At 36.5% G+C, this 27,428-nt stretch overlaps 1 protein-coding gene across 3 annotated transcripts in view; it reads right to left on the bottom strand.

Annotated features, from left to right (window-relative positions):
• OSBPL1A (oxysterol binding protein like 1A) overlaps positions 1-27,428 on the bottom strand; it is a 226,604-nt gene that overhangs the window by 143,734 nt on the left and 55,442 nt on the right. For 2 of the 3 annotated variants that reach the window (XM_029921355.1, XM_029921356.1), the window contains 7 exons: positions 19,521-19,582; positions 19,374-19,418; positions 18,084-18,157; positions 17,898-17,961; positions 8,199-8,297; positions 6,708-6,830; positions 745-826 (listed from right to left, as the gene is read on the bottom strand). In XM_029921355.1, coding sequence (XP_029777215.1) covers positions 745-826; positions 6,708-6,830; positions 8,199-8,297; positions 17,898-17,961; positions 18,084-18,157; positions 19,374-19,418; positions 19,521-19,582 — 549 coding nt within the window. Of the gene's footprint in view, positions 1-744; positions 827-5,994; positions 6,298-6,707; positions 6,831-8,198; positions 8,298-17,897; positions 17,962-18,083; positions 18,158-19,373; positions 19,419-19,520; positions 19,583-27,428 lie in introns of those variants that run through there. The other variant, XM_029921357.1, reaches the window with a different exon arrangement.

Raw genomic sequence — 27,428 nt, 5'->3', positions numbered from 1 at the left:
TGCAGCCACGCTGGATTTACCAAAGGGACACAGAAGTGCTGATGCATAGGAGCACATATACCCCAATGTTCATAGCAGCACTGTAAACAATAGCCAAATCATGGAAAGAGCCTAAATGTCCATCACCTGATGAGTGGATCCAGAAGATGTGGTATATATACACAATGGAGTACTACATGGCAATGAGAAAGAATGACATATGGCCATTTGTAGGAAAGTGGATGGACCTTGAGGGTGTCATGCTAAGTGAAATAAGTCAGGCAGAGAAGGACAGATACCACATGCTTGCACTCATAGGTCTAACAGGAGAACAGGAGAAACCTAATGGAGGACCAGGGGGAGGGGAAGAGGGAAAAAGAGTTGGGGAGAGAGGGACGCAAAACTTGAGAGACTATTGAATACTGAAAACGAGCTGAGGGTTGAAGGGGGGGGAAGAGGTGGTGGTGATGGAGGAGGGCACTTGTGGGGAAGAGCACTGGATGTTGTAATGAAACCACTTTGACAATAAACCATTTAAAAGAAAAACTAAAAAAAAAAAAAAATCTATAAACCAAGCCTCCTCTATGAGTATAAATTTAATAGCCCTTTTAAAATTTCAAAATAGTCTTATCAAACAGAATTCTGAGTTGAAAAGTAGAAAGTATCTAACATGAAAGGATCAACATCTACGATAAAGGGTTGTATTAAAGAGTGAGTCTTACTTGGTAGTTTGCCCCCCAATTTTTTTTTTTTTTTTTTTTTTACCTTTAGACATGTCACATTCCTTAATGATTTTCAGAAAGTTGAAAATTTCCCTATCTAGTTTCTGTTGGCATTTTTGTGCTTTCTGGGAAAACAAAAACAAAAACAAAACTTATTAATACAGGATTTTTACAGTACATACGCTTTAATATCTTTATCAAAACTTTTAGTTCATATGTTGATACAACACAATAATTGAGATATTTTCATAGAGAAAAAGATGAGAGAAAATTTCCTTAGAAATTGAATACTACATTTAGTTAATCACATACAGATTGATAAAATAAATCTTTCTAAATTTTAAACACATTCAACATTTGTCATGTAGACAACATACAATTGTATGTTTAAGAACTCATTACACCATATACATCTGAGTTAGATTTTTCTGATTAATCCTTTTTGTAGACTTGATTAAATTTATCCAGGAATTATAAAATGTATTAAGAATATATTTTAAAAATTGTTTTTCTTTAAAAAGACTCTAGATGGTACTAACACTTAGAAACCACAAGCTGGGGCACCTGGGTGGCTCAGCCGGTTAAGCGGCAGACTCTCGATTTCAGTGCAGGTCATGGTCTCACAGTTCATGGGTTTAAGATCCTCAGGGAGCCTGCGTGGGATTTTCTCTTGCTCTTGCTCTCACTGACCCTCCCCCACACTCCTCCTCACTCTCTCTCTCTCTCTCTCTCTCAAGTAAAGTTTTAAAAAAAACAACCACCCACAAACTGATTTTTGCTCAGCAATCTAAGTGTTCATAGCCTTCACATAAGCAGACCAATAGGGACATTTTCTTAGCAAGTCGAAGCTTATAAAAATAAGATAAAGTCAATTATAGAAAGCATCCTTCTGGCAATTTGAAATTTCTACAGTTTTTGGATTCCTAAAAGTAAAACATAAATATAGAATTTTATGACATAAGTTCCATCCCATCTTAGTAAAGATTTAGAAGTCTAAACTGAAAAAAATCAGATAAATACATTTATTATATTAACAATGTAATTTTGAAGTTAGTTTTTTATAGTTTCCCTTTAAAGAGGAAGTACAAGAAAATTATTATAAAGTCACCTGAATATGAAAGTGAAAAATACTTATTCTGAGAACCTTGAATTTCTTAATATTATAATTACATTGTTACAGGTAGAATAATACATTTAACCTTATGAATATTCCCCACTTTGTATTCCTAATCCCAAATGGTTCATCACTCAACATTTTTACTCCCCAAAAATCAGTCCTTCATGACAAAGGGACATAGGTAGCAGCCTTTTCTCCTTTTTCAACTTATAAGAGTACTTATGAAGCTTACCTCAACCACAGAATTATTCATGGCACCACATAAGTGACAGGCAATGTTCTCTCTAAAATCTACATTACTCTGTTGTGAGAGCTCTAACAACATCAAAACATAATTATTATTATTATTTTTTTGAAGAGGGAAAATACCTACACTACGGAATTTAAAACACCACTGAAAGGGAAATGGTATGTACGCTGGATCGCTTTTTCAGACACAGTCTATGAACACAGGCGGAAGGCCCGGGCATGCACTGCAACTACATGTATCACTCAATTTATTAACAAGAAGTTGTCATTTTTGCTCTCTGCGTATTTACTACTCCTGCCCATGTGCAAGTCGATGCAATGGTTTTCACTTTTCCTTTCTATGGTCAAGGTCAGCTAGCTGCCTAAAAGCAAGCACTGGCTTCATTTGCAGACTGGGAATGTGTAATAAACGTGATAGTTCCTCAGGTAATAAAGACAAGAATGGTCTCCGTAACATCATCCTCAATACCTGAATCACGAATATTCATCTTCCTTTAACATAGCTACCTGACAGTTACTAAAAAGAGCTTCCCTGATCAAGGATTTACTTGTTTTAAAAGGTACATAATAGGTTAGCTGGAGAAGATTTGATCTACACATTGTTTCACAATTAGGCATAACGTGTCTTCTGTTCTCAACAATTGGTGTGGTTTTAATTGATACTAAAAGGAAAAGAAAGACGATATCAATAAAATAAAATGTACACACATTCTCCAGTTTGCTGTAATTTCCCCTTAGCAGCTAGGGGTTATATTATGAAAACCTAAAAGTTGATTTATGGAGATTAGTGTTTATGAGTTCTTTTCAGAGCCCAGCATAGTGTCCCATTGTTAACTTCTAGGCCATTAACCTTATGTCATGCACTCTTTTTAGGTTTTAAATTTTTTATAATTCTATGTAAACAGGATCCCACTATGAGCAATGACTTAGTACCCAAACTGTGACAGTATTTTGAACCCAAGTCACATGGGCACAGAACTCAAGAACAGGATTGCATCCACAGCCACAAGGCCCAGAGGTCAAAAGGCGCCCAGGTGAGCAGCTGAGCACATATGCCACAAAGGCCTCCTGCTCCTACTTCTGCCCACCCAGATTTTGGCTGCCGTTTTGTATAAGTTGATGCTAAGCCACCTTATTATTCATGGCTTAGAAAAACAGCTCAAAAATGTGTATCAAGGGCTAGGGAGGACCGGATAGAATAGGGGAGAGGTCATCAATTGCAGGCTATTTGCTGCAGATGATCCACATTTGGTTAATTAAGAAGAGAAATAGACCACCTCCACTCAAGCAATTAAAAGGGACAAACTGCAGATACACACAACATAGTTGAGTGAAAGAAGACGGGTACCGTGAGCACATACAGTATGATTCCAATTACATGAAAGTCTAGAACAGGCAAAGCTGATATGAACTATAATGACAGAAAACAGATCAGTGGTTGCCTGAGATGGAGGTGAAGGGCCCTGCCAGGGAAGGGGCCCCAGGGAACTTTCTGAGGTGATAAAAATGGGGAGAGGGAGAGAGAGGAGAGGGGGAGGGAGGGAGAGTGGTGGTTACAAAGGGTATATACATTTGTCAAAATATGTATATACATGATGTCTTTGCTGAAGACATAAAAGAATTTATATAAAAATTGTACCTTGATAATATTAATTTAAACTTTTTAAATAGTATATTGTAGAACCCCAATGACATTTCTTTTTGCAGAAAACAGCCAGGATTGTGACTCCTGTGCCCCAGTGCTACCTCCAGCCCAACCCATCTCCCCTCAATCTAAGTCCATCCAGAACATATTTATTCTTCTTCGTACTTGCTCTGTCATCTTCTTAGTGTTACTTCACAACAGATACTCATAAAAATTTTTTAAAATTAAATGAAAGGATAGAGAGAAAAAGGCAATTATCTCTCACACACCTATCAGTCCTAGAGTCCTTGTTTTTCCCCTTTACCAGCCTCAAAGCAACCACTGCTAATAATTTCTCATCCTGCCAGGAATGACCTAAGTCTACACAAATGTGTGTGTATATCCCTGTTTTTTTTCTTCCCAAGTAATAGCATATTAGATACATCTTCTTATACCTTGACCTTTTCACTTAACCATAAATCTTAGATCAATATATATAAATCTGCCTCGTTCTTGTATTGAATATACCAATCTTTATCAGCTCTGTGTTGATGAACATTCATTTTCCTGCACGTTAACTTTAATTAGGCATCATTTATTCTTAAATCAGGAAAGTATGATGTCACTTTCTCATGTGATTAAAACTTAGCCTTCTCTGCTCATTACTCCTTATAACACTGAGTGCTCCTCCTACATTTTTAGATCCTACAGAACGGAGATATCATCAACATATGAAACTCCTGCTTGGCTTGTGCCATCCCAAGTCTGAGAGCCTATCCCTGTTCTGTCCCGTAGAACTTTCTACAGTGCTGGAAACATTCTATACTGTCCAAAGCAGTAGCCACATGGGACTACTGGCCACTTGAATTGTGTTAACGTACAACAGGGAGCTGAAGTGTTAAAGCATGAATAGCCACATGTGTCTAGCAGCTACCGTGCTGCACGGCACATTTCTATACAAACACTATGTTTGAATTGGCCTTCCCATTTCAGACTTGAAATATTTTCAAAGTTGTCATTAAGGCAACAGCCATGAAGCCAATATTTCTATGATTTATCCTCCCTGGAGACCTAACTTCAAGGCAGTGACAGAGAAAAGAAATGGTTTTCAATTTTTGGAAGTCCTCATTTTGCATAGAGAGAAAATGAGACCAAAAATATCATGTAACATGGTCACTTTTTCAAGGTGGACATTCCACCGCCCCCCCCCATAATTTCTGGTCCAAAACTGTGTTGAGGAAATAATGCTAGTTTTATGTCAATTCAGATGATTTTAGCGTGTTCTAGTCCTAGAGCTCCTAATTTTCTTTAGAAAGTCTATAATCACCTAGAATAGATCTCATTTCACAAATAGGTCCCAGTACATCCTTACAACTTAAGAATCCAATGATCAGAGGCATTTGGGAGCCAGTCTCCTACAAGCTACAATTCAACATACTTCACAGCTCATTTCAGATTTTAATCTATTTTTGGACCAAACTTCAGGAGTTGAGACAGAGTTAAGTCAAGATTTACAGAATTAGCATTCAAATTCCATTGGACAGAGACACATTAATAAGCTGCCCAACCTATAAGAGCTCACCACGTGTGGTAACTCTCATGAACTTTGGGTGCGATAAAATCCAGAAGGCAAAAACTTCATGGTTTTAAAATTAACGTAAGAGCATGATGTTCAAGTGAGTAAAATAAAATATAGTTGACATTGTAACATGAAAATCTGAAAACTATGCCAAAGAAGAAACACTTTAAGTTTTTTTTTTATGATATTCAAGTTAGTATGCTTTTATATACCTGTAGCTTCCATTAAAAAGGTCTTTAAATGACCAGAATCCTAGAAAAGATATTGGTATGTTTTGTAAGTCCTTCTGGGTCTTACATTTACCTTCTATTGAAGATAAACAGGAAAGGACTTTTCACTTAGAGAATACGGACTAAAAGGTAAAACACTTAGCACAGTTTTGTTTTTCACTTAACACAATTTTGGCCACAGATATTTAAACCTTCTTTATTTACTCAAACAGTTTTCATGTATTTAGATGCTCTGGTAGATGTTATTTTTGCAAAGTTCAAGGATCTGAAAGTTATGGTTGCCACACTACAAGTTAGGCTTTGAAAAACAGAAGTAGCTCTGATAAAGAAAATGACAATAAATTCTCGGGAATGTCTTCAACAGAACATGGAAGAGCTCAAATTTCTTAATGTTCCATCATAAAATAAGATTAGAGATCAAAAAAACCCCAATCTCTCTCTTAAGTTTACAGGTCCTTACGTCAACAAAACTCCTTAGGTATTAGCAAACTTACCTTCATCGGAGTTGTTGATTTAAATCCTGCAATGATTTATCATTTTTTTAAGATTAAATTTAGTAGGCAAACTACTAAATTCTGACTTGGATAGAAACTCAATCATCCTTTTGTAGTTCTAATTCTTTCAAACACAAGTCCCATTTAAAAGGTACAGCCAGAAAACTGATGCCCAGGAAAAAAAAAAAACTTATTTCATTTCAATTACATATGCTGCTATTTCTTTATGGATAAGAAACTGATGTCACTTCACATGAAGGCCTCTCCATTCATTACTGACACTTTACCTTACCTCTAATCAATCAAGTTACAGATTTCAAGTGGTTTTAAACCAAACTACTGGCCAGGAAAGGTATCACTATGGTTGCATTATTTAAACTCTAAAATATGCCGTGAAGTCATAAAGGGCAGCAAGTCAAGCATGCTCCCCCTACTGGCGGCAGTTTTCAAATAGAGTGAGAATCCGATTACAGCCATGTGAAAATTTTAACAAAAGAATATACACACGAGCACAGACCCCTATCTTTGGAGTACTATCTACAGAGACATTTGATAGTATCATCATAACGAACATTACAAATAGCAATAAACTGTTACTGAGAGCGTTGCTATCTCCATTATCTTCATATATCTTAATTTCAAAACTTCCCATTTGACGAGAAAGTTATTGGTGACAAAGTTAACTCTAAAAGTCAGGTTATGTTTTTCTATACCTCTAAGGATTCCTTCAAGTCTACAGTGGAAATTGCATCTTCCTCTTCATCATCAGTCAGTTGGTCCTGGGAACAGTAGTGAGTGCTATATGCAGAATGATCTTCAATTGCTTCTAGCCAGTCCTGAGATAATCCAAGAATTGAAGTGAAATGCATTTTTATTAAAAAAATATAATATGATAACAACTTAGAAAGCATAAATTCACATGGAGAAAATAGTATTATGGCCTTACAAAAATAATGACATAAGTCTCTTATCCATGACATTTCAAGGTAAAACTTTTTAATCGTTTAAAAAATATCATCTATCGGGGTGCTTGGGTGGTAGCTCAGTCACTTAAGCATCCAACTTCAGCTCAGGTCATGATCTCACAGTCCATGAGTTCGAGGCCGGTGTTGGACTCTGTGCTGACAGCTCAAAGCCTGGAGCCCGCTTTGGATTCTATATCTCCCTCTCTCTCTGTCCCTCCCCCCTCACACTCTTTCTCTTGCAAAAATAAACATTAAAAATTTTTTAAAATAATCTATAAATTTATAAATAACAATACATTATAAAAGCTGAATAATGGGTGGAAATTTTTTCACTTAAAATTATAGATTCTCAACACTGTTGGATATGTTATATTATATACTAATATATCCAGAAATAACATTTTACTAACTTGCAGTTGAGTTATAAACACATTAACTCAGATCATTAAGAAAGCCAACAATGGCCTTGATGCTTTAACTTCTAAATGTCTTTTAAAAATCAGTGATTTCACAAAAAGAATATTTGCCCTAAAAATACCTTCGTTACTTCCTCATTTCTTACAGAATTATTCAGGGTCAAATTCACCATTTTACGGTATGTTGGGACAGTCAGGCTTTAGATTGTTTAGGGTTCATTGCAGGACCAAAGTTAACCACTTTGGAAAATGGACTCTTTTAACCTCTTAGATAATTTACAAAAAACAAGATAGGTCTACAAATACTCCCTTTAATCTGAAGGAATATGAAATGTCTCCATTAAATAACTGCACTATGAATTTCTGTCACATCAATCCAAATTTTCTTGCTTGCTGTTGTTCAATTTACCACAAAGGAAGGCCAAACCTACACTATAATAAATCAGAATGGCTAAGCTGAAGCCAGGCTTTGTCATTTGTAAGCTTTGTGACCTAGGGAGATGACTTCAATCTACGATCTTCAGTTTCTGCACCTATAAATTAAGGGGTAGACGACATCATTTAGGGTTTTTTTCCAAAACCAGTTAAGGGCCCCTTATATTCACAAAATCAAAACAATAAAGGAAATTGTGAGCAGAAGATACCTGCAGGTACATGTTGATAAAGAAATTAATTCATAAGCCAAATTTCATGCTTCATATAATTGTCCACATTAAAAAGGTACAGTCAAAAAGATTTTAGATGTTAATATTGAACATGTAGTGTATTCCTTATGCTTTTAAATGTTAAGTTTTATGAAAGATAAATGAATCCAGAGAATTACCTCTCTTGACTGCTGAAGGCTATTCTTAGGAACCCTGAAGCCATGAATAGTGTCATCAAAGCATTTAATAAAGAAGAGGCAGCTATCAGTGGATTTTACCTTGGATATAAAGAAGTCAGTAAGACAACACCATTCATGCACATAAAACAGAACCCTAAAATTATCTATCACCTATCTATATGTAATGGTATTAACACGACTTAATTATACCCCACCGAACATTTAAAACACCAACTGGGTATATTAAAACTAGGTAAAAAATTAATACACTTGGATTATCACACACATTGTAGCTTATCCTTGATAATATCTGGCTTTCATATTCTTACTCAAAGTAAATACTAACAATCCATTAGGTATATAGTTTTAGTTCTAGCCTTTATATTTAAGAACTTAGCATGCACTTGGGCTACAAAATCCTTTAAGCACCACAGCTCCAACTTCTTATTCATACCACTCTCCTGAACCTCTTGCCCTTGCTGAGTGTAGCAAATGTTTGAACTGTGTATAAAAGAACTAGTACACATAAGATTGGTAAAGAAGGGGGAAAGGAAGAGAGGGTAAAAAATAATTATATCTTTGAGAATGGAAACAGACTACTTCTGCTCCAAGACTATAAGAGGACCACACTCTTCCCTTCAGAAAATAAATATAAAAAACAACTGTCTAAAGGAACTGGAGAGTGAACAAAAGTTGACAGACTCTGATGGGGAATGCAGATGCTCTGGGAGGAAAGGAAATAAGTAACTATGCAAGTAAGTTCCCATCCCCAAGGTTTTCAACTGGGACATAAGGTCCATAACGTGGCACAAAACTACCAAGGGCACACATGGAAAAACCCAGTCTTCCGGTCTTTGAGAATTAATAAAGGACACCAGGGAGACAGAAATACTAAAGAGAGTGAGGGAATCCTCCAAGGGAAAAAGAGAAGGCATCCCCAAACTCTGTCTTTTCACAGGTCTAACTGATGCTGAGGAAAGATTCAAAGCACTCACTTAAATCCAAGCTATGGGAATGCAGACCAGAGCTGCCAGCCAAGAAACAAGAGTTTACAATCTAACCCAGTCAAGAAAATGACCTGCTAAAAAATGGAAATAACATTGAACAGAGAAAAGTAACAGAACCCAGAATCCCCAGAACTTTATGTTCATAATATTAAGGATACAATACAAAATTACCTGATATATGAAGAAGAAAGTGGAACACATTCTCAAAAGAAGTCTAATTAAAAGGCAAAATTTTCAGAATGGTTAACAGCAACTCAAATATATACCATATACATAAGATAGAAAATAAAGATATATAGGTTACAAGGAAATGGATAGAGAAAGAGGTATTATGCAAACAGTCAGCATAAGAAGGTCTAAAGTGGTTATTTTAACATTGGGCAAAATAAGATTTCAAAAGTAAATATATTCCAGGAGATAAAGAAGGCTACCATATCATAATAAAAGGATCAAATAGTCAGGAAGACAATATCACTGACATGTGAGCAGTAACTGAGAAATGAACAATTCCATCAGCACAGTTGGAGATTTTAATATCCATCTCTCAGCAGTTGATACAATCAGCCAAAACCCAGCAAAAACAGATCTGAACAGCACTATCAACCACCATGGCTGAATATTTATAGGACTCTACACCAAACAATAGCGAAACACACATTATTTTCAAGTACATTTACTCAGATAATCCGTACACAGAGCCATCAAGTAAGTCTCACTACATTTGACAAGACAGAAATCACAGAATATACATTCATTGACCAAAATGGAATTATAAATCAGAAACAAAAAAAAATCATTAAGACCCCAATTACTTGGGAATCAAATAACACACTTATAAACATTCGTTGGTTCAAAGAAAACAGAAACTAGAAAATATTTTGAACTAGATTATAATGAAAATATAACAAAATTAGCAGCATGAAACTAAAACAGTTGCAGAGGTGAGGGGGTAGCTTTAAACGGCTGTATTAGTAAAGAAGATAAGCCTCAATTAATAATCTAAAATTTGACCTTGAGAAACTATTTTAAAAAACAAATTAGGGGCACCTTAGTGGCTCAGTCAGTTAAGCATCTGACTTCAGCATGATCTCACAGTTCATGGGTTTAAGCTTCTCATCGGACTCTGTGTTGAGAGCTCAGAGCCTGGAACCTGCTTCAGACTCTGTGTCTCCCTCTCTTCTGCCCCTCCCTTGCTCACACTCTGTCTCTCTCTCTCCTTCAAAAATAAACAAACATTAAAAAAATTAAAAATAAATAAAAACTAAAAAAGCAAATTAAACCCAAAGCATAGAGAAAATTTTTTAAAAAGAATAAAAAAATCAATAGAAAACAGAAAAACAATGGGAAAATTCAGTAAAATCAAGAACTAGTTTTTTGAAAAGATCAATAAAGATAAATTCCTAGCCAAATTAATTCAGGGATAAAAAAACAAATTACTAATATAAAAAAAAACAAAAGAGGATACAACACTACCTATCATACAAACATTAAAAACATAGTAAGAGAATATCAGTAACAATACATTTGATAACCTAAAAAAAATGAACAAAATTTTTAAAGGCAGAAATTACAAACACCAACCCAAGAAGAAACGGAAAATTTGAAATAGCCCTTTAGCAACTGAAGAAATCTGAAATTACAATCCTTCCCACTAAAAAACCAAAAACGAAAACACAACAACAAAAACTTTCTAGCCCATGAATACTATCAGCATCTAGGAAAGAAATAAACCTAATCCTACAAAAAACTGAAAAGGAATATTTTTGCAATCCTACAAAAAACTGAAAAGGAGTATTTTCTAATTCATATATGGACCTATATTTCTGATTCCAAAACCACACAAAAATAGCACAAGAGAAATAGAAATAAAAATCCACCAGGAACACATAAGCAAAAATCCTTAACAAAACTTAGCAAATAACTTACGAAAATGATAATATATCATGGCCAACTGAAATTTATCCCAGCAATAGAAGACCAGTTTATTAACAACCTAAGATCTATCAGTATAATTAACTGTATTAATAGAAGGAATAAAACCCTATTATCATATGATTTCAATAATATGCAAAAAGCATTTAATAAAATTCAACTGATTCCCATGATAAGGGCTCTCAGTAAAGTAGGAAATGAAAATAACTTCCTAAAGCAGAGTAAGGGCATCTATGAAATTTACAGCTAATAACTCAATAATGAAAGGCTCAAAGCTTTATACCTAATACAGTAAACAAAATGAGAATGCTGGCTCTCACCAATTCTACTTAAAATTGTACTGGAGGTCCTATCCACTACAGTAAAGGATAAGAAAGAAAGGGCATACAGATTGTAAAGAAATGTATCCTTATTTGCAGATGACATGACTATGCATGTAGGAGACCCTGAGGAATCTGCAAAAAAGCTACCAAAACTAATAAGTGAATTTAGCAAGGCTGGAGGATACTAAGTACTCAAAACAAATTTATATCTAATAGCAGCAAAAAATGGAAGAAGAAAATTTAAAGTTCATCATAATAGAGCTTCAAGAAATAAACACTTAAGAATAAATTTAATAAAGAATTATAAAACATTGTAAAAGGAAACTAAATAGGATTTCTATAAGGAAGAAATGAAATGTTCATAGCTTGGGGGTCTTGACATTGCTAAAGTTAACAGTCCTTCCCAAGAAAATCTATAGCAATCCCAATCAAAACCACCATTCCCTGACACTGAAAATTGATTAAAGACATACAACATACTGAAAAACATTTATTCAAGAAAAATCTACTGAATCTCCCAGTAAGAACAGTAGATGGTGATGGAGTTTTAGCCTGAATATTCTCCATTCTCCCTTCCTCCTAACTCTATGCTAAATTGTACCATGATGGGGCAAGCTTTAAATACAGGGGCTGACTTTACTTAGGTAGGGCCTTGAAAATTCCAAGCCTGGGGATTTGTCAAAAACAGCAGCAATCTTGGTAGCAAACAATCAGGAAAAGCCAACATCACAGTACATGAGGTCTAAATATATTGGGACAAGCAACAAACTGGCAAATGAGCCAGGTATTTAAAAAGCTCTCAGAAAAATGTTCAAAAACTAAATTATATTTAAAGAATTAAAAGTGTAATGACGATAACTCATCAAATAGAAAATATCAATAAAAAGATGCAAATTATGGAAAAGAACCAAATGGAAATTCTGGAATTAAAAATTACAAAAACTGAAATGAAAAATTCACTCAACAGATAATCTGAGATGTAAGAAAAAAAAAATCTCTGTAGGGCATTATCACACGTACCAACAGACAATTAGAGTCACAGAAGGAGAAAAAAAAAGCTGAAAAAAATATTTGAAAAAATAATGGTTGAAAATTTTCCAAGTTCAATAAACACACTGTACCTTCAAGAAACTCAATAAACTCCAGTAGGAGAAATCTACAGAGATCTATGCTTAGACACATCTTAGTCAAACTGTCAACAGCCCAAACTAGAAAATACTGAAAGTGCTGAGAAAAGAACTCATTGAATACAGGGGAAGCACAGTAAAATTAACAGCTGCATCAAAAACAATGGAGGATGGGGGCACCTGGGTGGCTTAGTTGGTTAAGCGTCCAACTACAGCTCAGGCTATGATCTTAACGGTTCATGGATTCAAGTTCCGCATCAGGCTCTGTGCTGACAGTTCAGAGCCTGGAGAGCCTGCTTCAGATGCTGTCTTTTCCCTCTCTCTCTTCCCCTCCCCTGTTTGTACTCTGTCTCTCTCTTTCAAAAATAAACATTAAAAAACAAAACAAAACAAGAAAACCAATGGAGGACAGAGATAAGGGGATGACATATTAAAAAATCTGAAAGAAATTTCTGTCTTATAAAATTGTTGTTCCAAAATGAAGGCAAAAAAGCTCAATTTGTTCAGTATACCTAACAAAAAAGAGTAAAAAACAAAAGTTAGTTAGGCAGAAAGAAAGAGACACTGAACAAGAAAAAAAAAAACTGGTGAAATTGCATAGGTAATTCTAAAACAGAGTATTTTCTCTTTTCTCAAATAATTTAAAGCAACTTGCACAATTGTAAAATTGTATGGTTAGGCTTGTAACATACTAACGCGTGATATATAGAATATTAATAGCACAGAGGATAAGGGAAGAAATGGAGCTATAGTGGTAGGAAACAGACTTCTAAAAATAACCCATCTATCCACCAAAAAAAAGAAATACAACTAGAAGTGATAAAAATATGAGTTAGGGTAAAAGACTCTATAAATATATTTCTTTTCCTCTCTTCTCTTTTAAAAAACACACATAATTAACATAAATCCCCACAAAAACCAATACACTAATGATTACAGTACCATTATTCTTAAGACCCAAAATGTGACAACAACTCAGATGTTCCTTAACTGACAAATGGGTCGATATGGTCTATCCATACAATGGAATATTATTTGGCCACAAAAGGACTGCAGTAATGATACATGCTATCATATGGATGAATCTTGAAAATATTATACTAAGCAAAGAATCCAGAAACAAAAGACCACATATTATATAATTCCACTTATATGAAATGACTAAAATAGGCAAATTTATAGAGACAGGTATTAATGGCTATGTAGGGAACTGGGAGGGGGGTGGTACTGACAGGCAATGGGGTGATTGCTAATGGACATGAAGTTTCTTTGTGGAATTAGGAAAATGTTCTGAAACTGATTGTGGTTATGGATGCACAAGTCTCCGACCATGTACAAAATTACCGAATGATTTTAAGTAGGTGAACCATTATTCAATGTGAATTACAGGACAATAACAATATTTTAAAACAAAAAAAAAAGACAAAGATGCATAGAGCAATAGATATACTATTCTGTTGGGTTTTTAAACATGTAGAATCATGATATACATAACAACACAAAGGAAGTTGTAGGAAGTGAAACTACATTAAAGTTCTCAGATTTTATGAAATTAAGTATGGATTGTGATAGATTAAGATGTATATTATAATACCTAGAGCGACCACTAAGAAATAACTTTAAAATATAGTAAAGTATAAACAAAAGGAAATGATACATGAGAAGCATCTCCCTTATGTAGAAGAGGAAGAACACATAACAAAATGGCAGACAGGAATCCAACCTTATCAATAACATTAAGTATAAATTCATTAAACATTACTTTTTTTTAAGACTTTATTTTTAAGTAATCCCTAAACCTAGCATGTAAAGATTAAACTTGAACTCACAACCTGAGATCAAGAATCATATACTCGGGGTGCCTGGGTGGCTTAGTCAGTTAGTGTCTAACTCTTGATTTCGGCTCAAGTCATGATCCCACAGTTGTGGGACTGAGCCCTGAGCCGGGCTCTGTGAGGGCAGAGTGGAACCTGCTTGGGATTCTCTCTCTCCCTTCCTCTCTCTCTGCCCCTCCCCAACTCATGCTTTCTCTCCTGCTCTCTCTCTCCCCCCTCAAAATAAATAAACAAACTTAAAAAAAAAAAAAAGTCATACGCTTGACCAACTGAGCCAGACAGGTGCCCTTCATTAAACATTCCTATCACAAGGCAGAGTTTGTCAAACTGGATAAAAATACCCAGTACAACTCAATGCTCTCTATAAGTAAGTTTCAGATGCATAAATAAGCTGGAAGTAAAAAGATGGAAAAAGACCTACCATGCAAGTGGTTTTCAAAAGCTAGAGTAACCACAGCTGATTGCCATGGACTGAACCGTGTCCTCCCCAAATTCATATGATGAAGCCCCCCACACTCAAGGAGACTATATTTGTAGGTAGGATCTTTAAAGAGGAAATTAAGATTAAGTGAGGTCACACGAGTGGGGCCCTAATTCAGTAAGACTGGATTCCTTAGTAAGAGGAAGAGAAACCAGGGATGTGTGCACACAAAGGAAAAGCCATGGCTGGACTAATCAGGCAGCTGCCTGCAAATCGCCGGAAAAGGCCTCAGGAGAAATCTAACCCTAAATGTCAGAGCTAAAACTTTAAAACTCTTAAGAAAATATAGGAGTACAACTTCATGGCACTGGACTTGGCAATGATTTCTTGAACATGACACCAAAAGCACAAGTGACAAAAAGAAAAAAAAATAGATAAATCTGACTATCAAAATTAAAGACTTCTAGGCATCAAAGGGCATTATCAACAGAGCGTAAAGGCAATCCACAGAATGGGAGAAAACATCTACAAATCACATACTGGTAAGGAGTTAATATCCAGAACATGCCAAGAACTACAACTCCACACCACCAAAAAACCAAACAGCTCAATTAAAAAATGGGCCCAGGACTTAAATAGACATTTCTCCAAAGACAATATCCAATGCCCACTAAGCACATGAAAAGACGCTCAACATCACTAGTCATCCGAGAAATGCAAATCAAACTGCAATGAGATACCAACTCACTCTCATTAGGATGTTAAAAAAAAAAAAAAAGGAAGAAAATAAGTGCTGGTGAGGATATGGAGAAGGTGAAATCGCAGCCCACCAGTTACTGCTGGTGTGAATATACAATGGGGCAGCTGCTTTGGAAAACAGCATTAAAGTCCCTCAAAAAATAAAAAATAGAACTACTACATCATTCGGCAATTCCACTACCAGGTCTATGTCCAAAAGAATTGAATGCAAGATCTTGAAGAAATATTTCGATATCTGTGTTCATTGCAGCACTATTCACAAAAGCCAAGAGGTGAAAGCAATCCAAATACACACTGAGGAAAGAATGCATAAAAATATGGCATATACATACAATGGGATATTATTCAGCCTTAAAAGAAGAAAATTCCTGGCACATGCTACAGCACGGATGAATCTTGGGGCTACCAGATGAAATTACATAAGGTAGACACTCTAAGATTCCACTTACAAGAGGTATCTAAAGTAGTCACACTCATAGAGGCAGAAAGTAGAAGAGCGGTTGGCCAGGGGCTGGGGGTAGAGGAAACAGGCAGTTGCTTAATGGGTACAGCTGCAGTTTTGCAAGATGAAAAAACTCAAGATCTGTTGCACAAAAAAGCAACTACAGTTCAAGCTACTGTACATTTATAAAAGGTTAAAATAGTAAATTTTGTTATGTGCTTTTTGATCACAAACATTTTCAAAAAGGAAAGACATCCGACATGTGCTCTAATATGAATGAACCTTGAGGACATTATGCTAAGTGAAATAAGCCAGTCATAAAAGAACAAATATTGTATGACTCAACTTATACGAGGTAACTAACGAAGTCAAATTCAGAGAAAGAAAGTAGAACGGTTGCTGCCAGGGGCTGACAATAGAAAGGAATGGAATTAGTGATTAATGGATATGGAGTTTTAGTTTGGGAAGATAAAAAGAGTTCTGGAGATAGATGGTGCTGATGGCTGCAAAACAGTACAGATGTATTTATTGCCCCTGAACTGCACACTGAAAGAATTTAGAAACTGATAGTTGTAAACACTTATATTAGAAAAAAGATCTCAAATCAATAACCTAAGCTTCTACCCTAAGAAACTATAAAGTAGGGGTGCCTGGGTGGCTCAGTTGGTTAAGCAACTGACTAGATTTCGGTTCACGTCATGATCTCCGGTTCTTCAGTTCGAGCCCTGCATTAAGGCTCCACACTGACAGTGCATCCAGCACGGAGTTGGGATTCTCTCTCCCTGCTGCTTCCCTGCTCGTGCGTGCGTGTGTGCGTGTGTTTGTGTGTGTGCTCTCTCCCTCCCTCTCAAATAAACTTAAAAAACTACAAAACAAACAGAGTCTGCTTTATAGCACACAGTCAATGCTCATTAGCTTGTATTGATATGTGCCGTCATAAAGATAAACTTTAAGCAGACATTTACAGAAGAAACAAAAGTTATAAAACAAGGTGAGGCATAACACAGCAGGAGCTAATGGATTCCACAGAAGTTAAAGAGCAAGACATTTTAAGAGGACAGGGGGAGCAGCTTGTTTGGTTTTCGATTTAAGGCAGAGAAGAATGAGATAAAGGACCCAACTAAGGAAAACCTTGGTAGTAAGTAGATAAGTCTATAGTGGGAACAGAAGAGAATGGCCAGGATTTCTTTCAAAGAAAACACAAAGATTACGCAGATCAGATTAGAGAGAGGTTCCTGGGCCCTCTGGTCTAACGTGAAAGGAGAAAGTGGTGTAGGGACAATAAGGGCTGGGTGTGTAATTCGGCTGTACTGCTGGGGAATGTGACAAGTGATGACCACAAAGTACTGACAACCCTACATGATTTCAAGTAGGAAATAAGAAAGCATGTCTAGGCTCCAGTCTTAGACTAATCCCTGAGAGGAGAAAGTCACTTTTTCTCCTGGTTGGTAAAGAAGAACAGTGAACACGACCTAAAAATCCCAATTTTGACACAGGCTCTAAGTTTTAACACCAGAAAAACTTCCATTATCCAGATTTGCATATAAGTCCACATATACATGTACAGACATATATACACATGAATATACACACACACATACACACACAAAAAAGGTTACAGGCTCTTTATGTTTTCATATCACACCTATCTCATCCCTTGTTTACATAAGATAAACAAGGTTTCATTATTTTTTTTAAAAGAGATTCCACAATTTTACTTGTTCTCAAATAAAAATATATAAAGGGCTCTCTATCCTCAAGATTTTACAAAGCAGCTTTATAAAAATAATTCTGTGTAAACACTTGCAAAACTGATTTCATGGTGTGAGCAAAAGATGCATGTGTCAGCCTACCGTGCATACTGCTTGAGTTAGGTGTTTGCATCCCTGGCGATAAATATTATGGACTGCATCAGGCCTTCAAAATAAATATTAAATTATTAGAAATATAAATTAAAATATTAAAGGGATAAATGAAAACTTCTAATCCTTCAAAGTTTAGAAAATAAATTTACTAAGTATCAGGATCATAATACTTACTGTTTCCTATACCATGAAAGGACTCCATGCTCTAACACCACCCAGAATAATCTCCAGCCAAAAAATCTTGAGCTCTATGGGGAAAAAATGGCAAGGATTTTCCAAGTTGATACACTTGGATTCAAATACTTAACTGATAAAAATTAATTCTCTCATAGTCTTTCTTCTAGATAGTACTAATGAATATTAAAAATGATCAAACATGGGGGCGCCCAGGTGGCTCAGTTGGTTAAAGTGTCTGACTTCAGCTCAGGTCATGATCTCATGGTTTGTGGGTTCAGGCCCCACATAGGGCTCTGTGCTGACAGCTCAGAGCGTGGAGCCTCCTTTGGATTCAATGTCTCTCTGTCTCTGTCTCTCTCTCTCTCTCTCTCTCTCTCTCTCTCTCAAAAATAAACATTACAAAAAAAAAAAAGTTCAAACATGCACTAAGGGAACTAGGTGCCAGAATGAAAACATACCAGAACAGAAGAAATGGTATGCTGATAAGATCAACAATGAACACGGTTGACAGTTCTAACAATATTGCCCATGGATAATTATAGGACAATTTTCAGTTGTGGACTTCAAAGACAAAGTCTAAGAATTATTCTAATTTTATACAATATAAACATACTTGTGCATAAAGGGGGTGCTTGCAAATGCAAAAGAAAATACATGCTCTAAACTAGTTAATTCTAGAAAATAACTGAACTCCAGGATGCAAAGAAATTTTTAGAATCAAAGATTTTGTATGTGTGTTCTGTGACAACTCAAACATTAAATTACTATTAAGTCCTCCATATTTCAACAGTCATAACAAAAACACTGTAATTCTAGTATTAAACATTCTGTTCTGCATAAATTTGGTCACTAAAAGTGTTATTAGACCATCAACACAAAGGGCAGCAATTGCTATACCAGGTGGAAGCTTAACAAACACCAGCACTACAAAAAGAAAAACAAAAAAAGATTTACATTGTAAGATCCAAGAATGATTAAATCACATTTTCTTCAGAAATAATTTTTGAGGCACCTGGGTCACTCAGTCGGTTAAGGGTCTTACTCTTGATTTTGGCTCAGGTCATGATCTTACAATTCGTGAAATGGAGCCCCTCGTTGGGCTCTGCACTAACAGCATGAAGCCTGCTTGGGATTCTCTCTTCCTATCTCTCTCTCTGCCCCTCATCCCTGCACAAGCATGCACTCTCTCAAAATAAACATTAAAATTTTTTTCAATTTTTTAAAATAAAAACGGAGCACCTGAGAATTCTTTCCAGGTTTAGAAGTAAGAAGATTATCCCAGCCTACCTTCCAAAGAGGGCCTTCATATCGTTTCAGTGACTTGTAGATGCCCTATTGAAAATATGTTTTCATTAAAAATGCCATCCATGTATTTCAGGAATTCAAAATCGTTTTCTAAAAATGATCAAATGCATGTAGTCTATTACTACGTACCTTATTACCAATAAGAATGTGTTTCATTTCAGCACCCTGGGCAAGGTCAAGGGGTTTCCGATCTGTGTAAAATACAAGGAAACAAACCATTAAGAGCTTAATTGTGTTATCACACGGTTACTATCATTACAGCATGTAGTATTCTTTCACTATTCCAACAACCCCCCCCCCCCCCCCCCCCCCATTACCCACCTGAAGCTGCCATCTCACCTCTTTCTGGCCTCCATTTTGGTAGCTAACTACTAAGCCAGCAAGCAAGGTTAACCTCAGAACACTCTGTACAGGTTCTGTGATCCTTCAAGCCTTCTTATACTTTAAATCACTGAATTGATTCCCTGTGGCTACTGAAACAAAGTACCACAAACTTAGTTGCTTCAAACAATACAAATTAATTCCTTTAGAGGTTGGGAGGTCAGAAGTCCAAAATCAGTCTCACTGGGCCAAAATCAAGGTGAAGACAAGACTGCATTCCTTCTGGAGGATCTAGGGGGAAATCCATTGCCTTGCCCCTTTTCTGGTTTCTAAATTTTGTGAGTGGGGGAGGGGCCGAGAGAGAGGGAGACACAGAAGCTTAAGGAGGCTCCAGGCTCTGAGCTGTCAGCACAGAACCCAACACTTCACTCACAAACCAATTGTCCTTACAGGGAGGAGGCTGGAGGATCTAAATGTTGAGAAAGCAAATAAATATAAAAGTGGAATCAGAGGTTGGAGTGATACACTTTAAAGATCGGAGCACCAAAATCCGAGCCCTGTGTTGGGCTCTGTGCTGACAGTTCAGCCTCTCTTTTTGCCCCTCCCCTGCTCACACTCTGTCTCTCCAAAAAATAAATATTTGAAAAAAATTTTTTAATTAAATTAAGATGGGAGGACTACAAATCAAGGGATATAAGTGGCTTCTAGAAACCAGAAAATAAGCAAGGGGGTGTTGCCTGGGTGGCTCGGTTGGTTAAGTGTCTGACTTCAGCTCAGTTCATGATTTCATAGCTTATGGGTTCAGGCCCTTGTAAATGTGGGCAAGAGGAAAGTAGGGATAATATTTACAAAGCGTTATCAATAGTCCAGGTGAGAGATAATGATGGTTTGAACTACAGAGTTAGTAGTGGATAAAATGGGGCCAGTGGAAAATGCTGAGAGAAGTTCATAGGTTTCATCTTCTAAAAAAATTTTTAATGTTTTTATTTAGTTTTGAGAGAAAGAGAGAGAGAGAGAGCATGAGCAGGGGAGGGTCAGAGAGAGATGGAGACACAGAGTCCGAAGACAGGCTCCAGGATCTGTCATTAGCACAGAGCCTAATGCGGGGCTCAAACCCAAACCTATGAACCATGAGATCATGACCTGAGCCAAAGTTGGACACTTAACTGACTGAGCTACCCAGGTGCCCCCCACAGGTTTCAGCTTCTAGGGGTAGGTTTATAGGACTGCTAATGGGTAAAACTTGGACTGATTATATATTGCTTTAATGGGAAACAAAGTTTTTAAAGTGTCAACTGAGAAATTAATAACCAAGCAACTTAGGTTTTCTAGCTAGCTTATAGGAAGAGGTCTTATAAAAGGTCTGCCAACTGTTATTTTTAGTCTATCTACAGGGCACTTTTGAGAAATTATTCCTTTAGGCGAAGAGAAGGAGGACAATGTGATTTCTTTCATAGAATTCTGCCCTAACACCAAAAATAAATTCTGAACTCTTGCCAACTAGCTGAAATGCCAGTACCCAGCCTTCATTTCTAGATTCAATGCCTCAAGTGCCTGGCACACAGTAAGAATCAAATCAAATGTGTTTTTGAACTGAATGAAACAGCCTCCCTACCTGGATGAACACCATAACTAGTCATCCCAAAATTGCACAATACCTCTTAACAAGCACCACAAAATAAAGTAAAAAACAGAAATGATCCAATATTTAAATGTCTACATGATATAAATTTGTCCCTTAACAAAAACACTGAATAAAAATGTCAACATTCCCCAAAGGAATTTACACAGAATGTAATTTCAATAACATACCAATAGTATTTTTACTAAGAACCTAAAACAATTATTTTGAATGCCATCTGGGAGAATAAACAGATGTGAACGTCAAAGAAAATCCTTAAAAAAAAAAAAGAGGAGGAAGGGAAACCTTATCAGATATTAAAACATTACAAAAACAATCATTAAAAATGAGATACGTGTGGGGCAGCTAGGTTGGTTAAGCATCCAACTCTTGATTTCGGCTCAGGTTATGATCGCCCAGTACGTGGGTCTGAGCCTCATGTTGGGCTCTGCACAGGCAGCCTGGAGCCTGCCTGGGATTCTGTCTCTCTCTCTGCTCCTCTCTTGCTTGCTCTCTCAAAAATAAACAAACATTAAAAAAAAAAAAACTACTGGAAAAAAGAGATAATTGCAAAAGAAGAAACAGATGAAGCAATGAAAGAGAATAGCAAACAAATTCTTAAAATGTAGGAGAAAGGTATAAAAAACAATGGAAAATGAAAGACTGCTTGACGAAAGGTGTAAAGGTAAGTGATCAGCAATTTAGAGCCTCACATCCTAACACACACCCCCACATAGTGTTCCCTATTCAAAACCCAGCAAACACACCAACAAATGGGGCTGCGCCTCTGGCTAGTTTCCTGACCCTTCCCCTTTCCCCAACTTGCCCTGCTCTAGACACCTCTAAGGCACCAGACTGCTTTCTTCTTCTTCAAATAGGTGAAGGACTCTCCATCCCAGAATTTTTACAGTTGCTTCCTTTGGTTTTCAATACTCTTCTACCAGATTGCCTCAGGGCTCACCCCTGAGTCACTGCAGCTCCGTGCTCAGGTCTTTCCTTACACCCTTTCTAAAACAAGAGCTCCCCACCCCATGCCATCACTCTATCCCCTTCATCCTGTTTTATTTTTCTGCACCTCACTGCCTGACATTATATGTGTCCTTACACCTTGTCTGTCTCCTCCCACTAGGATAGAAGCTCCCAAAGTGTGGGGACTGTCAGGTGTTCACTGTAGGATCTCCAACATCTACCATAGTTTTTGGCACAGAGTAAAGGCTTAGCATTTTTCCTTAATGAATGAATTTGATTACAGATAAACTAGCAGAAAACAGACTGAACTATTTACCAAATCTCTAAGTCCAGAACTGTTCAAAGAAACCAAAGAAGAGGAGCAACAAATTTGAATAAAAATGGAAAACATCTTAAAAAAAAAAAAACGGGAAAAATTTAGTCTTAGGAAATACAGAGATAATCGTCCTTATTATTGGAGTTCTGGGTAATAAGTTGTCTGAGCACTGCCCCTTCCACACACCCTGGGGAAGGCCCTGGCAGCCATGTTTGTGCCATAAGGCCCTGCCACCAGAGTTCCAGCTGACTGCATCAGAGACAGATGTCTAACACAGTGGGTGCCATTTTATTATGTCCCACTGAAATTTAAAACCGAGCTTAGGAGCTCCTTGTCTACTGAACGGAGGTCAGGGTTGCCATCTTCTAGCATGTACGCTGGAACACTGATCTGCTAAGAGGCAGAAATGAAACCAAGCAATGAGAAAGATACACGCGCAATAAGTGGCAGTCTTCTTGGTTCCTACAAGCTTCCTGGTTCCTGATTCCATCCCTTCTGATGCCTGCTTTTCAATACCATAAGATATTTCTGTATTCTGATATTAATGATATATGAACTTTCTTTTACTTACACTCCTGAGTTGGTATTATTTTCAACATTATTTTTATTTTTTTAATGTTTGTTTTTAAAGTGAGCATGTATGAGTGGGGGAAGGACAAAGAGAAAAAAGAAGAGAGAATCCCAAACAGATTCTGAACTGTCAGTGAAGAGTCCAGATACAGGGCTCAATCCCATGAAACCAGAGATCATGACCTGAGCCAAAATCAAGAGTTCGACACTTAACCAACTGAGCGAGCCACCCAAGTGCTACTATTATTTTGAACTTAAAAAAAAAAGTCTAGTCTACCAGAGAATAACAACTAAAAGGTAAATTTTTGTGGATTTTTGAGTCATAGGTGATTACACTTTGCTGGTGCCTTCATCTTCCTCATTTCGAACATAAACAAGCATTATTTTGCAACTTAAAAAAACTGTTCTAAAGTAGGTACTGAAAATAAATTAGAAAGTTATGTAATATGCCAAAGAAACAGAGGTTATATTTTAGTAATTTATGTTTTCTCTATTTTTAAAACTTTCTATAATGCAGAGTCACTCTTATGACTTAAAAAAAACTTTTTCAGAGGTACCACCTTGACTTTAATCAAGAACACTTTAACACTTGGTTACTAATAAAACAATATGATAAAAGCATATTTAAACACCAACAATTAAATTTTTGATATTTACAGGGACATTTCCTCAGTTTAGACTGATACTTGCATGGGACTGTTAATTCTAGTTGCATCAGAATGCTTTTTGAATCTAAATTTTGAAGGAAGAACCATTAGAAACCACCACATAGAAAAACTATACAAGTCTTTGGGAAAGTGGTAGATACACTAGGAATGATACGGTTACCATAAATTTTAGGTTTTAGTACTTTAGAATTCTTTTGCTTAATCCCCAAGTAGGAAAATAATTTTGGTTTATAACTAGTAATTGGTAGATAAATTTTAAATTATGTAATGTAGTTATTCCCATTGCTCTGTAGTTCATAGAACCTATTAGGGAAGTCCTTTCCAGATATCTGTACCTATCTCCCATTACTTTTAAAAGTTTACCCTTTAGAAAAAGCCTGGGAAGACTACAAATATATGGAAGTTAAGCAACATGCTACTAGACAATGAATGGGTTAAACAGGAAGTCAGAGAAGAAATTTAAAAATACATGGAAAAAAATGAAAATGAAAACACAATGGTCCAAAAACCTAGGGGATGAAGCAAAAGTGGTCCTAAGTGGGAAGTAAAGCAATACAGTACATATCCCCTTATATTTGTGTGAATGTCTTTTCCTGTGAATGCATCTTAACTTAGGTTTATAGCTCTATGTGAAGGCTTTAGTCAGGTACTTTTCTGCCATTCACAGATCTTTGAAGTGTCTGAACCTTTTTAAACTTGAGTTATCTTCCCATTGAGTTATAAGTGTTCTGTGTATACTCCAGATACAAGTCCACTGTTACATATCTTTTCCCAATATTTTCTCCCATACATTAGCTTGCATTTTCATTTTCCTAACAATGCCTTTTGAGGAGCAAAATTTTATAATTTAGACTATGTCCAGCTTACCAGTATTCTATATTCATACTTGTTACATATCTAAGAAATCTTCGCAAAACCCAAGGGAACTCAAAACCATAAAAATCTAGAAGAAAACCTTAACTCATATTCTTTTCTGTGATTTTGGATATTGTTATCCAACTCTTCTAATATGTCAAAAAAGTTATCCTTTCCCCACTGATTGCCTTGACACTTTGGTCAAAAATCAATTCTCTGTATTTGTAGCCTGCTGTCTGGACTCCCTCCTGTTCCACAGATCGACTGATCTGTCTAATCCACCTACCTACCATCTTTATACCGCACGACACTGTGCTGAAATTAGGTTATATGATGGTTCATTTTATGTGTCAACTTAAACAGGCCAACAAATACCCAGATAGCTGGTAAAATATTTCTGAGTGTGTCTGTGAGGGGATGAGATCAGCTTCTGAACCAGTGGACTAGGAAAGAAGAGCTGCCCTCACCAGCGCAGGTGAGCATCATCCAATCTATGGAGGGCCTAAATAGAACAAAGAGGCAAAGGAAAGATGAATTCTGTCATTTCTTGAGCTGAGACTCCTCCTCTTTCTGCCTCTGACACTGGAGGTCCTGGTTCTCTGGCTTTTGGACTCGAGGCCTGGCACCATTGGCCTCCCTGGTCTCAGGCTTTAGACCGAATTACACCACCAGCTTTCACGGTTCTCCAGTTTGCAGACAGCATATTGTGGCAGATCTCAGCCTCCATGATCACATATAAGTTTATATGTAACTAATTGGTTCTTTTTCTCTTGGAAAACCCTGAAAACAAAGTAGTCTAGGACCTCTAATTCTGTTCTTTTTCAAGTTGTTTTGGGTACACTAAGTCCTTACAATTTCCAAATAAAATTTATAGTCAATTTGTCAATTTCTATGAAAAAGCCTGCTGAGTTTTGGACTGGTATTGCACTACACTGCTGGATCCATTGGGTGAAGACAGGCATCTAAACAACGTCGAGACTTTTAAAGTTAGTTAACATAAAGTGTTTTATTAGTTTCGGGTGTGCACTATAGCAATTTAACACTTCTATACAGCACCCAGTGCAAGTCACAAGCTCCCTGGCCTGAGAAGACATCTTTCGGAAAAAGTTGTGAAGGCCAGGATCGAGGAAAGTTTTGCCTCTGCATTCTAGGAATTTTATGGTTTCAGATCTCACATTTAGGTCTTTAATCCATTTTATTTTTGTGTATGGTATTAGAAAGTGGTCCAGTTTTCCCAACACCATTTATTGAACAGACTGCCTTTTCCCCATTTTGTGCCTCCTCTGTCGCAGATTAACCATGGAAGTGTGGGTTTATTTCTGGGCGCTCTCTATCCTGTTCCCCTGACCTAGGTCTCTGTTTTTGTGCCAGTACCACGCTGCTTTGATTACGACAGTTTTGTAGTAGATCTTGAAATCTGGAATTGTGTTACCTCCAGAATTTTTCTTCTTTCTTCCGATTGCTTTGCCTTTTAGGATTTTTGTGGTTCCATAGGATTATTCTAGTTCTGTGGAAAAGGTTGGTATTTGATAGGGATTACATTAAATCTGTAGATTGCTTTGGGTAATATATATATTTAAATACTCCAAACCCTAATCAAGGATCATGGATTTGTGTCATCTTCAATTTTTTTTAAATACTGTTTTAGTTTTTTATGTTTAGGTCTTTCACCTCCTTGGTTAAGTTTATTCCTCATTTTTTGGGGGGGCAATTGTAAAGCGAACAGTTTTCTTCATTTCTCTGCTACTTCATTATGTAATAGATATGTAATAGATAAAAAAAATGTAATAGGTTTATGAATATTAATTTCGTATCCTGCACCTTTATTGACTCATTTGTCACTTAAACAGTTTTCTGGTAGAGTGTTTAGGGTTTATATATATAGTATCATGTCATTTGCAAATAGTGAAAGTTTTACTTCATCCTTACCAATCTGGATGCCTTTTCTTTTTTCTGGACTGGTGGCTAGAACTTCCAGTACTATGTTGAATAAAACTGGGGAGAATGGACATCCTGACTTTAGAAGAAAAGTGGTCAGTTTTTCACCACTGAGTAAGATGTTAGCTATGGATTTTTCACATAAGGCCTTTATTATATGGAGGTGTATTCCCTTGAGATTTCTTAGAATTTTTTTATGTGGATTATCACCTCCTTTTCAGGTGGGTTGTGTGTGTGTGGTTTTTTGTTTTTTTTTTGTTTTTTGTTTTTTTGCTTTATTGCATTAGCTAAGGCTTCTAACACAGTGTTACTAGAAACAGAGAGGAGTAGGTAAATCTAGGTTCCAGTGGCCAAAAACCAGAAGCTTCTCTTGATGTTTTGAAGTTTATATTGTACATTTAGGTTTAAACTAGCTGGAATAAAGTATCCAATATGCAATGCGTGTCTAAAATTACCTATTTCCATATGGATAGCTAACTGCCCCAGCATTATTTCCTCAATTCTTTCCTCATCCATTTATCATGCCACCTTTGTCATCTCTCAAGTTCCCATATGTACATGTTTTAACTTCCAAACTATCTGGTCTGTTCACCTTCATCTACCCTGAACCAATACTTCATTCAGTGATCCTATCCATTTCATTATTTTAAATAATTTTATATCCTGACAATTCCCAAATTTCTCTCCCCCCATACCTCTCTCCTAAACATGACCTTCTATATCTGACCGTCTCATTTGGATTGTAGAATAGTTCAAATTTTATATACCTAAAACCAAGC

This window comes from Suricata suricatta, chromosome 14 (genome assembly GCF_006229205.1).
Source record: "Suricata suricatta isolate VVHF042 chromosome 14, meerkat_22Aug2017_6uvM2_HiC, whole genome shotgun sequence".
Classification (NCBI taxonomy): Eukaryota; Metazoa; Chordata; class Mammalia; order Carnivora; family Herpestidae; genus Suricata; species Suricata suricatta.
Note: the sequence above shows the minus strand (reverse complement) of the source record. Positions and strands in the feature narration are given on the sequence as shown.